At 41.5% G+C, this 12,774-nt stretch overlaps 1 protein-coding gene across 2 annotated transcripts in view; it reads left to right on the top strand.

The window, feature by feature from the left end:
* LOC141110454 (B-cell receptor CD22-like) overlaps window positions 1-12,774 on the top strand; it is a 29,624-nt gene that overhangs the window by 8,793 nt on the left and 8,057 nt on the right. Inside the window, exons 1-7 of one of the 2 annotated variants that reach the window (XM_073601803.1) lie at window positions 1,411-1,580; window positions 2,251-2,332; window positions 2,424-2,768; window positions 5,170-5,460; window positions 9,213-9,476; window positions 10,767-11,030; window positions 11,116-11,361. In XM_073601803.1, coding sequence (XP_073457904.1) covers window positions 2,290-2,332; window positions 2,424-2,768; window positions 5,170-5,460; window positions 9,213-9,476; window positions 10,767-11,030; window positions 11,116-11,361 — 1,453 coding nt within the window. In that variant the 5' untranslated portion in view covers window positions 1,411-1,580; window positions 2,251-2,289. Of the gene's footprint in view, window positions 1-1,410; window positions 1,581-2,250; window positions 2,333-2,423; window positions 2,769-5,169; window positions 5,461-9,212; window positions 9,477-10,766; window positions 11,031-11,115; window positions 11,362-12,774 lie in introns of those variants that run through there. The other variant, XM_073601804.1, reaches the window with a different exon arrangement.

Here is a 12,774-nt window from a genome sequence, read left to right as displayed (position 1 = left end):
CCTTCCAGACATACTAATGGCCTGTAGCTGCACTAAGCTGGGATATATATATATATATATATATATATATATGTACTGATACTGCAGCTAGCAAAATCAACTGCCTGCCTGTAGTATGAGAACACCGCCAACCTTCTACAGGTAGCTTTAGCTGAACACTGTGCAGAGCTTGCAAAAAAATAACTTGTAGGTTTAGCTGAACACTGTGAGGAGGACGCACCACACTAACTTGTAGTTTTAGCTGAACACTGTGAGCAGGACGCACTGCACTAACTTGTAGCTTTAGATGAACACTGTGCAGAGGTCTCACTACACTAACTTGTAGGTTTAGCTGAACACTGTGAGGACGCACCACACTAACTTGTAGTTTTAGCTGAACACTGTGAGCAGGACGCACTGCACTAACTTGTAGCTTTAGATGAACACTGTGCAGAGCTCGCAAAAAAATAACTTGTAGGTTTAGCTGAACACTGCGAGGTGGACGCACCACACTAACTTGTAGTTTTAGCTGAACACTGTGAGGAGGACGCACCCCACTAACATGTAGTTTTAGCTGAACACTGTGAGCAGGACGCACTGCACTAACATGTAGTTTTAGCTGAACACTGTGAGCAGGACGCACTGCACTAACTTGTAGGTTTAGCTGAACACTGTGAGGATGCACCACACTAACTTGTAATTTTAGCTGAACACTGTGAGCAGGACACACTGCACTAACTTGTAGCTTTAGATGAACACTGTGCAGAGCTCGCAAAAAAATAACTTGTAGGTTTAGCTGAACACTGTGCAGAGGTCTCACTACACTAACTTGTAGTTTTAGCTGAACACTGTGAGCAGGACGCACTACACTAACTTGTAGCTTTAGATGAACACTGCAGAGGTCCCACTACACTAACTTGCATACTAGCACATTATGAGAAACTTACCCAAGAACGAAGCCCTCCAGAGCCGCGATGTCACTGCTGATAGGGCTTCCGTCTTCCTCTGGTCTTCCTTCCGGGTCCGTGGCCCCCCCACTACATGAGCGGTTGGGGGCATGATGACGTTATGGGTCTGTTTACTGCACTGTATGCCGGACCTTCAGAGCACATGCGCCGCTGACGTCGCTGGCTGCATACACTCTGAATGACTCTTAAACAGTGCAGGTTTAGGAGATATTCACAGTACCTACAGGTAAGCCTTATTATAGGTGAACATGTAGGTATAAGTGGTATAACAGAGTTTACAACCACTTTAAAGGTCTGGAATTAAAAACAAACTCTTGGATAGGAACCTAAGTAAATGTTTTTAAATGGAACTAAAGTTCTGCTGTTGTTCACTGAGATCAGGTAGCTTTTTTTTTAATTGTAAACGAAACATGCAATGTCTTTTCTGCAGTTAAATATGCCTGACTGCTTGCTCTCAGTGATTGCCCGCATGGGCAGCTCCACTTACAGCGGCCAACCCAATCCCTGTGTGCCTGAATGACGCCTCCTGCACATGCACCAGAGTGACGTCATCCCGCGACAGCCAATGAAGATGGCTGAAAATTGGCACACTGAAGGAGATGCTGGCACTGGCAAGGAACTGTTGGAGGGAAGGTAAGTATTTGCTGCCTTCACTTCCGCTTTAACATAATCTTTGCAGACTGTGACGCATCACGGTTTCTAAGCTCAATGGTAGAGCCAGAACAGTAAGTTTACACCATATCAGATATAGTTTCCAGGGCTTTCCTGACCACTTTTATTTAAAAGAAAGTCAAAGTTCATACAGGTATGTCTTCCCACATAGGGTGTTCTCACCACCAATGCAATAAACATAACATTCTGGCTCCTTGCTCTCTTGTGATAGCTTTACTGCTCTGTTTAGTACCCCAGTGGTCCTCCTGACCATCAAACACATCCCAGTGTACGTGCACAGATGCTGTACTTTTAGCTCTGCATCTTTCCTCTCCGTTCCCTAGCTGCTCTGTCCCTTGTGGACTCTCTCTCAGGCTCGGGCCTTGGTCTGTCCCAACCTGGACAGCATGGTGCATAGCAGCACCTCTCATGGCTCCCTTCACACACTGACCTCCTCGGGTGGTCAGGGCTCTGACCTCTAACTCTGTCTCTGACATAAACCCAGCACACACCTGAGCCATTAGTGTGCTTGCTAACCAGAAAACCTGGTGTAAACCACCATTTTAAACAGTGGCACGGGGTCACCCTGCTACAAGACCTTTGTGATTATTTTTGTCCCAAATTAAATTGCACCATATATACTATTTTACAGTTGCACCCATGATTGAACATGGTCCCTGACTGACACAGAATGAATATCACACAGAAGATTCTGCTTCTTAACCTTTTTCAAGGTAAACCGGATTCATATTTTGAGAAAACTTAATAATTATAAACTATAACAAAAAAACAAAAAAAAACAAATATTTTCATGTTTTTGGCCAGGACTTGTGTGTCAGAGGTGGGAGTTCCCTACCAAAATTGTTGGATTGATTGGATCCTGTGTGGAGATTCCCTGTACATTCTACCCTAAGAGGAATTCTGGGCCATCCAGTACTGTTTGGTACTTAGATAGTCTATCAGGATATCCTCAGATTTTTACAAGTCGAAAAAGCTCTTCAGTAATACCGGATTACAGAGGCAGAACCTCACTAGTACCTGGGAGTAACAGCTGTTCACTGAGGATAGACCCTGTGAGAAGAAATGATGATGGGGAATCCTATTTCCCAGGAGAAGATGAGGATACTAATGCAAAACAAGTTCAGAGGACTCTACAGCTTCATGTCACAGGTAAACATTTCTTTATGGAGGTAATGGGCAGGCTGCCTATGGCAACACAGTTCAGGGCATGGGATTGTAGGCTGCCATATGTTATATTGGTTTTTATATATGTAAGCTCCTTGGATTTGTGCACAGACATTCTTTTAGTTATATTGTTAAACGTGTTAGAACCTTTGTTGGAACTTTATTGCAGTTTCTGTAGCCACTGAAGTGGTCATAAACAGAGGAAGTGATCAAATCGCTCTAATGGGGGCACAAACAGCAATTAATGCAGGTGTACTGAAATTTCGGACCCCCCCCCCAATGTCTCACCAATTGAGATGGCCAACCTGGACAGCATGTCTTCATGGTGGGGTTGACAACGAGCCTCAATGTCTATATACTCTGTACTCAGTGCACCTCAGTAATACTGAAAATGATAAAATCACAAACTCAGAATTACTGAGCTCCCTGCCCAGGTACTACGCCTGTCACATAGGCAGGAGCAGAGCCTGAGGTCCTTCAGTGATGTGAGGCCTGTTAACAGTGCAGGCTCAGCATTACTAAGCACAGTGCTGTTGTTCTTTTATCCAAGGGCAGATAGTTTTACTCAGGGACACTGAGCTCTGTGCCACTAAACTGAGTGTCTGTGTGTATGCTAACGCCCCCAAAGTGGCCATCTTTGCCACAGGGAAGAGTGGGGGTGGGGTTATCATTGCAGGAAAAATGGCCACTTTGGGTGGCATCGGTTCCTGGCATGGTTTTGCTGACCTGCCAATGCAATCCATTCCTGGAACTACATAGTTGATGGAAAATCTGAATGAGATTGTACAATCAAATGTTGCCTTTCATGGCCTGTTTAACAGGCTTAGTTGTTATTCAACATCTTAGAATATCACCATAAATGGTGCCAAATTCTTACACATCATAAGAGCTTTACAGTGATCCTATGCAAAGTAGGTGTAGGTAATGTTTTAGAGGTTGGCTTAGTTAGAGTGGATATTTGATGTTCTAAACTGTACAAAGGAGGCTTAACATCACCCTTCCAAAATACTGTTGGAACTTAAAAGACAACTACTTCTTTGCTAAAAACTGTATCTGGTACGTCATTGGTCTTCAAGTGGTTGTACTGGGATTATGACTGCTGCTGCAGGCATCACCTCTGTACTGTTTTTTAGAGCCGGCGGTTGGCTCTCTTGTAATAGCAATCGGAGCAGCTAACTAGCTACTTGACTGCTATTACAGGCAGCAGGAGGGGACGTCCCCCCCTCCTGCCACCTGCTTAGGCTCTCCCGTCACACCAGGAGACCCGAGCTACCATCTGGAGCATCCGCCAGCTAGTTGGACACCCAAACAAAGCTGTGATTGTCTTTGATCGGCTCACCACTATGGTAACTTGGAAGTGATGACCTGAAATCACATCCTGTTTATCCGGATGTCATTGGCTCCATTTTCAAAAAATCAACAGCGTTTGAAAACACTGATCTTGTTGCAGAGTGATCAAGTGCAGAGGAGAAATTTGGGGTCATATAGACCCCAGATCCCCCCATAAAGAGTACCTGTCACATTGCTATTGCTGTCACAAGGATGTTTACAGCAATAAAAGTGATAACAAAATTTAAAGCAACACTGTTAAAATAAAATAAAATAAATTATAAAAAGTGGGCTGTGTGTTTTGTTTCTTTTTTTCCAAAAATTTTTAAAAAAGTGTACTTTCCCCCAAAAAATTGCATTTGAAAAACTGCTGTGCAAATACAGTGTGATATAAAAAAATTGCAAAACTCACCAATTTATTCTCTAGGGTCTCTGCTTTAACAAATATATAATGTTTTGGGGTTCTAAGTAATTTTCTAGCAATAAAAATTGATTGTTACATCTAAACATAAGTGTCAGAAAAAGCCTGGTCTTCAAGTAGTTATTGTAACACACATAGATGAGTAGATCACAATGGATCAAGCAGTTATTGTACTTTAATGAATTCTGCATATAAAATGCTTGCACAGTTTTTCTATCCCAAGACATTTCCCACTGTTTACGTGTTACATGGGGAGTGCTGTCAAGCAAGGAAAGGTAATACAAATATGTAATAGACTCAGTTTACAAAGCTCTAACACTAGTCTGAGGTTCTCTATTTTTAGCCATGTGACTTTAATTTTCTTATTTCAACTAAAAATAACTTTCCCTTTTTTGAAAAGAAGGATACTTATCTCAGTGTGTTAGCTTTGTGAACTAAGCCTAATGTAAGCAAAAGCAATTAAAATGATATTATGGAAAGCCAATTAAAACTTGGAGGGGCAGTATAATCAGGACTCTGAAAGTAAGTGAGAAAGTCAGGAGTTCCAACTGTTTTGCAGGTTACTTTCTTTTACATTGAAGAATCTGAACTAAAACAAGAACCTCATTTCATTAACTTAACCATAACATTTTTCAGATACTCCAAACAGACCAGAACTTTCTGGAAATAGAAATATGTTTGAAGAAATTTTTGAAAATGTTGCATGCTCTGTAGTGCACACATGTGGCTCCAGTCCACCTACTCTAAAGTGGAACAAACCTGGCCAAACCGAGAGACGATCTGAAGATCTATCTGGAGGAAACTGGAGAGAAATATTAACAATCACATACATTCCTTCACATGATGATGACAAAACAGAAATTCAGTGCACAGCAACTTTTCATAACGGGAGAACGTCACAAATGGCAGCAACACTGAAGATCATATGTATGTATTACAGTCAATAAACATTGAGCAGAAATTTCCCAGTTATTGAACCCCAATGCCTTTGAATCCAATACATTCAGCAAGAAAAACATAAAAGAGGATTTTAAAGGGTTACCTAGCGGCACTGGTCAAGTAATCACTGTCATTTATAACACACGCACCTAGAAGATTTGCCAGCAGAGAATGTTTAGTGAATTTCGGACTCACTCCTTTATAAATATGGCACTTAGTGTTATGGATTCAGGGTTAGGTTATAATTTGGATAACATAAGGGGAGTAAAAGTTAGGAAAAAAGGTTAATGTTAGGATCTGATTAAAAATTAAGTTTCAAAGCGGTTGTATAACATTAAACTTTTTTTTTCTTCCTGCAAGGTAAAGTCTTAATGTGCTAGAATGTATCTCATATTAGCATATTATGTGAAACTTACCCTAAAACGTGTGATGTCAGCGCTGCAGCCGCTTCCATTTTCACCCGTCTTGCTTCCGGGTTTGCGGGCTCCGGCTCTGTGACTGGCCGGAGCCGCGATGATGTCACTCCCGCGCATGCACGTGGGAGCCGGCCTTTATAGCACAGGGCTTGGAAGGAATGGCACCGGTGTCCGTTCCTTCAGAACGCATGCACTAGTGATGTCACTGGCTGCATGTAATGTAAATATCTCCTAAACGGTGGAAGTTAAGAGATATTCACACTACCTATAGGTAAGCCTTATTATAGGCTTACCTATAGGTGAATGTCAGCAGAGGAAGTTTACTTCCTCTGTAGGGTTGAGTTAAGGGATTTGCTTTGCTTGAGGTAAGGGTTAAGGATTAAAGTACACATGCCCAGACTATGGACAATAAAATATTCACATATAATTAGCAAGCAGTAAAGGAGCTGCAAGCCACCCACCTCTTTAGCTGCATGTAATGTAAATCCATTCATTCTCAAAGATCCTCAAAGGTGACAATAAAGACTCTAAAATCAGGTTCAGTACATTTCTAACAGCTTAGAAGCACATACTGTGTGTTTATATTAGAGGACAGACAGCCTGTCAAGATTCTGCTCTCCGTAGAACATAATAGGTAAAAAAAAAAAAATGATTCTGTGCATTTGTTGTGAATGGTGAAGATGAATTTCTCAAGAATGCCTACATCTACAGAAAATATGTAAATATTTTAGTGTACATAGTCTGGACACAGGTTCACTAGGGTTGTTAATAGTTACACTTTAGGGTTATATTAAGTCAGGGATCTCCAAACTTTCCAAACAAAGAGCCAGTTACTTTCAGACTTTAGGGGGGGGCGGATTGAAGCCAGTCTGGGTAGAAAATGTCCCAGGATATGCATCAGTGGAAGTAAACAATGTCTCAGGTGTGGTGTTCAGTTGCACAGTACCTGTGGTCAAATAGGAGGAGGAATAGTGTCCCATCATTGGTATTACCAGGAAGGATAGAGCCCCATCGTTGGCATCAGTGGGAGGAATAGTGCCCCACAATTGGTTTCAGTGATTAGAATAATACCTCATCATTTATATTATTGGGAGGAATAGTGCCCCATTGTTGGTGTCAGTTGTGGGAGTTTTGCATCACTGCTGGTGTCAGTGTTAGGAATAGCGCCTCAAATCAGTGAGAGGAATAGTGCCCCAAGGGCTGGATAAAAGCTGGCAAGGGGCCACATCTGGCCCTTGGGCCACAGTTTGAAGACCACTGGATTCAAGAATAAGGTTAGGAGGAGGCTAAGGTAGTGTTATGCCGCGTACACATGAGCGGACTTTCCGGCAGACTTGGTTCTGCGGACCGGACTCCGTCGGACAATTCGATCGTGTGTGGGCTCCAACGGACTTTTTTTTCCCAAGTCAGACAGACCTAGAAATAAAACATGTTTTAAATCTTTCCGACGGATTTGAGTCCAGTCGAAAAGTCCGCTCGTCTGTATGCTAGTCCAATGGACAAAAACCAACGCTAGGGCAGCTATTGGCTACTGGCTATCAACTTCCTTAGTTTAGTCCGGTCATACATCATCACGTACTAATCCATCGGACTTTGGTGTGATCGTGTGTAGGCAAGTCCATTCCTTCGAAAGTCTGTCAGAAAGTCAGTCGGAAAGTCCATCGGACCAGTCCGGTCGAAGAGTCCACCCGTGTGTACGCGGCATAAGGATCAAGTTAAGACATTCATTTTAGGAGGTCCCAGAGTGGCCTTCTTGCAAAAAATTACAAGACATATGAAATTTACAGAGCATGCCAGGCGCTTTTCTTTGGATGTGTCAATAGTTCAGGGTGAGGATAAGCTACTGTGCACTTGGTCTGCTGAGGTAGTAATCAACTGAGAGAATGGAAAACTTTCACTAGTTAAGTTTTAGAGTTGGGTTAAGCTATAAGGTAAGTGTGAGGTTAAGGGCTAATCATTAAGGTTACATTAAAGCTTACATTTTGAGGTTAGTTTAAAGGATACGGTTACACTGGGGTATGTGTTAAGGTCAGTTTAAGGGTTATATTTGATGTCTAGTTTAAGGGTTCAATGCTACTGGCCTAATGGTTCAGTTAAGGTTGGAAGTCAAAAGGAAGTGTGAGGTTATTATCAGTTAAGGTTTGTTTTGGCTGCAAAAACAAGACCAATGTGCTGCTGTTTCTCCTCCCCTAACTCTCTAAACTCCTTATGCAGCTCAGAACAGAGGGTATGTGATAACTTATAAAAAAGGGGAAAATGTTTTTTTTTGTTGTTGTTTTTTGTTTTTATGTTATGTTTACACAAATGTTTTGCCTTTCATTTCTTAAAGTCTTTCTTCTTTTAAAGTGGTTGTAAAGGCTCAAGGTTTTTTAACTTCATGCATGAGATGCATGAAGACAAAAAACCTTCTATGTACAGCAGCCCACCCAATACTTACCTGAGCCCCATCTTGATCCAGCGACGTGCACAAGAGCAGCGGTTTTCCTGGGTCTCTTTCTTCTCATTGGTTGAGACAGAAGCTGGAGCCATCGGCTCTCACTACCGGAAATCACAGCCAATGAGCCAATGAGGAGAGAGCAGGGACAGGGCTGAGGCCGCCCTTTGCATGTGAAAGGACGCACAGAGCAGCAGCTTATGAGCCCCCATAGTAAGCTGCTTGCTATGGGGGCACTCGTCAGGAGGGAGCAGCCTGGAGCATCGGGAGATTGGGGCTGCTCTGTACAAAATTACTACACAGAGCAGGTAAGTCTAACATGTTTGTTATTTTAATGAGGGAAAAAAATTAGGCCACATTAAACTGAATGTAATGTTTTACAAGGTGAGGGTTCACATATACTTTAAGGAGCTAAAGAGGTTAAAGGGTGTGTGAGGTATTTTTATTTTTAGACTTGTTTTTGGCTGCAAAATACCTGCACTGTGAACCACCTGGTGTTCTCAGTTCTGAAAAACAAGGTAACTTTGTTAAGGAACTAAAGAAAAGTAAAAGGAATATCTCACCTTTGAGTCGACAGTGGTGACTCCTGGGCTTCTTATTCCATTGTTCCAAAAATTCCAGTAATAAAATTTGCTCCTTACTATACTGTGATTTTAATGTCCTCTCAGCACTTTTGGTGTAGTTTTAGTTGTAGAGGAACAATCATTTGGGCTTCTAACAACAGAAGTAGTAGGGTACACCTGGAAATTGTGTAGAGGATATTTTACTACTGAAAGTCCTGAGAGATTTAGGAAGTCAGCATGTCATGCATCTCACCAACAAGCAAGAAAAAAAATAAAAGTCTACAGTGGAATTGTCTTTTAAGCAAAAAATATTCTTTTCTTCACCAGATGCACCAAAAGATGTGACGGTCAGCTTACCTAAAAACGAAGAATTTTTGGAGGGTAGTGATGTGATTTTAACATGTTCCAGCAGATCTAACCCTCCTCCACACACATATGAATGGTACCGTGGGAATAGCAAAATTAATTTAAGACTTGAAGTTCAGAGCATCAAAGTACTGAATGTCAACAAAGATATGGAACCCCTTTCTTGTGTTGCAATTAATATTCTTGGGAGAGGAGAATCACCACTGACACCGATATCTGTGCAATGTACGTATATCATAACTCTGCAGTAATAGGTGACCTAAGGGTTAAATTAAGGGTCAGATTAAGATTAAGGCTCAGATAGTGTGTAAAGTCCCTTTATATTTTTTTGTCTCCAAATCTCCTTCACTAAGAACCACCTGGAGCCGAGTTCTCAGCTCTAAAAAATAAGGTAACTTTTTTTAAGAATCTAAAGAAAAGCAAAAATAATATCTCATCTTTGGGTCAGCAATAGTGACTCCCTGACTTCTTATTCCATTGTTTCAAGGACTTTAGTAACGACATTTCCTCCTCAGTAAATGGTGTTATCTTTTTTTTTTTTTTCTTATTTTTACTTTTAGAGGAGCCATCGTTTGTCCTTTAAATTACAGCAATAGTTGGGTACACCGGTAAACTGTGAATATTTTATTATTTAAAGGGACACTGTCATGAAAGGATCATGCAGGTTGCCAATGATGAACTCTCCTTTGGAAATCCTAGTCCGGGTCAAATGAAAGCTTTGGCTTCAATGCCGTCTGAGTAGCTAACCCGGAACAAGCACAAAAACAATGAGTTCTGCCACTTTTCTGAAACATGATTTAAATCATGCTTGTTCTGGGTCTGTGATTCAGAAGTACTTAAAGTGGATGTAAACCCCATTCAAGAAATGTGACCTGGGCACATCTATCTGTAGTGTTTACTTATCTCTCTCCAAAGCCCCGAGTCTCGTGTCTTTCTGCTACTCGGTTCTATAACTTCTGACAAGCTCTCCGATAACTGAGATAAAACCAGGCTGAAATTTGTGTCAGGGAGGGTGCATAGAAATAGATTAGCAGAGAGCTGGTCTATTTACAGCACAGCTTTGCACATTTCTTCCTTCCTCTGCCTATGTGGATAGGGGGTGTGTGCCTTTCCTCCAATCAGCTGTCGCACAGTGTACGCCAAGAATCCACACCCACAGGTGGAACTGGAAGAGAAAATTCTAACACGATGTGTACTTTATAAACAGTCTAGAAACTTGAAGACAGCAGATATACATGCAAACATTATGTAGGGAGAATTGTTTCACCTCTGTGTATCATCTGAGGCTGTGGTATATGTGAAGGTTTACATCCACTTTAAGTGAGACACAGCCAGGCAACTAGCATTTTCAGGTGGAGACCAGCAATGCTTCGTACTTCCCTCATAACAATTTAGGGCTCTGAGAGATATAGGAAGTCAACATGTCATGCAGCTCGTCAGCAAAAAAACCAAAACAGAAATAACAGTTTTAAGTGGAGTTACCCTTTAAGCAAAAAATATTCTCTTCTTCACCAGATGCACCAAAAGATGTGATGGTCAGCTTCTCCAAAAATGAAGAGCTTTTGGAGGGTAGTGATGTGATTTTAACATGTTCCAGCAGATCTAACCCTCCTCCACACAGATACGAATGGTACCGTGGGAATAGCAAAATTAAGTTAAACTCTCAAGAGCAGAATTTAAGAGTACAGAATATCAGCAAAGACACTGAACCTTATTCTTGTGTTGCAATAAATATACGTGGGAGAGGAGAATCACCACCAATAGAGATACCTGTGCAATGTATGTATATCATAATTCAACAGTAATCAAGACAAACCTATGGATTGTAATATTTTATTTTACAACACATTTTATGTGTTTTTAGATGCTGTTACTGGAGTTCAAGTCGTTGTGCTTCACCCAACAGAGGGAGCCACTGAGCTAAAGTGCAATTTTATGAGAAGCAACCCCATTGTGACTCATTACACTTGGATCAAGGATGGAAATATCCTGTTAAATAAAACTGAACAGATCCTGGTATTAGACAACAATGAGGATAAATCAGGGATGTACTCCTGCATTGCTCGCAGCACAGCTGGAAGCTCCACCTCCGCGGAGCTGGAATTTAAAGGTCAGAAATAAAATACATTTTTGTTTACACTTTTAAGGAAACCCTTTTAGTTTTTCCAGCCATGTCCTTTTGTCCTTTCCTGAGGCACACTAGCAATCCTGTACTAAAAATCACCTAAAAATCACCATGTATTGTTTAACAGGGGTATGTAATTACAATTTTTGATCTAATATTTCACAGCAGGGCCCATTCCAGTGCCCACCGAGAGTGACTGTGAGGACTTACAGTGTTGTGGCATCACCACCACCACCAAAAGCCCAATTTTTCTGCCCCTGTGCATGTAATTACATTTCTTGATCTAATATTTCACAGCAGGGCTCATTCCTGTGCTCAACAAGAGTAACACTGAGGGGTTACAGTGTTCTGGTACCACCAGCACCTAAGGCCCAATTTTTCTGCCCCTGTTTAACAGGGACATGTAATTACAACTCTTGATATAATATTTCACAGCAGGGCCCGTTCCTGCACCCAACAAGATTAACTGTGAGGGTTTACAGTGTTCTGGTACCACCAACACCTAAAGCCCAATTTTCTGCAGACTATATAGGGCAGGCCGTATAGTATATACTGCTGTTCAGAGTATATAGTGCCTGGGGGCCCCCCACACCATTTTTTTTTAAACATTTGGGTGCGGGGTAACCCTTTATATCCATACCAGACCCAAAGGGCCTGGTAATTGACTGGAGGGGGGGGGGACCCATGCCATTTTTTTCAATGATTTTCATCTATATTGCCGGGACCCGACAATATATTACAGCCATGATCAGTTTTAAATGACTTTTTTCCTTTAGAAATGTCATTTTGCTGCAGGGACTGTTCTAAACACGGTAAAATAGACACCCCCAGGCACGATATTTACAGGAATATTTCATTTTTATTGTTTCACTTTAAGCATTATTAAAATCACTGCTCCCGAAAAAACGCACGTTTTTAAAAAGTTTTTTTGGCATTGATCCATGTCCCCTGGGGCAGGACCCGGGTCCCCAAACACTTTTTATGACAATAACTTGCATATAAGCCTTTAAAATTAGCACTTTAGATTTTTCACGTTCGTGTCCTATGGACATTAACGGCGTTTGCGTGTTCGAACAAATATTTTGCCTGTTTGCATGTTCTGCTGCGAACCGAACTGGGGGGTGTTCGGCTCATCCCTAAAGCTGGCCATAGGTGTGTGATGGAGGTTAAATGTATGGGTGCAATTTAGGTGTCAGACAATTATTATTTGAAGCGATTGATGTATGAACATACTTAACTCAGTTGGCTGGGAAAGTCAAACATCTTCAACTGTTACCTTGTGAAAGATAAGTCTGGATTGTTTCCTGTTGTCTGTATCAGATCTTCACCCGATATAGCCAAACAATCATCTTATGTCTGTGGGTTACTTTACCTTGAACCTGTAATGGGCTCTTTGGC

The sequence above is a fragment of the Aquarana catesbeiana genome, linkage group LG10 (genome assembly GCF_042186555.1).
Source record: "Aquarana catesbeiana isolate 2022-GZ linkage group LG10, ASM4218655v1, whole genome shotgun sequence".
NCBI lineage: Eukaryota > Metazoa > Chordata > Amphibia > Anura > Ranidae > Aquarana > Aquarana catesbeiana.
The sequence above is the reverse complement of the archived record's forward strand: the minus strand, read 5'-3'. Positions and strand labels throughout refer to the sequence as shown.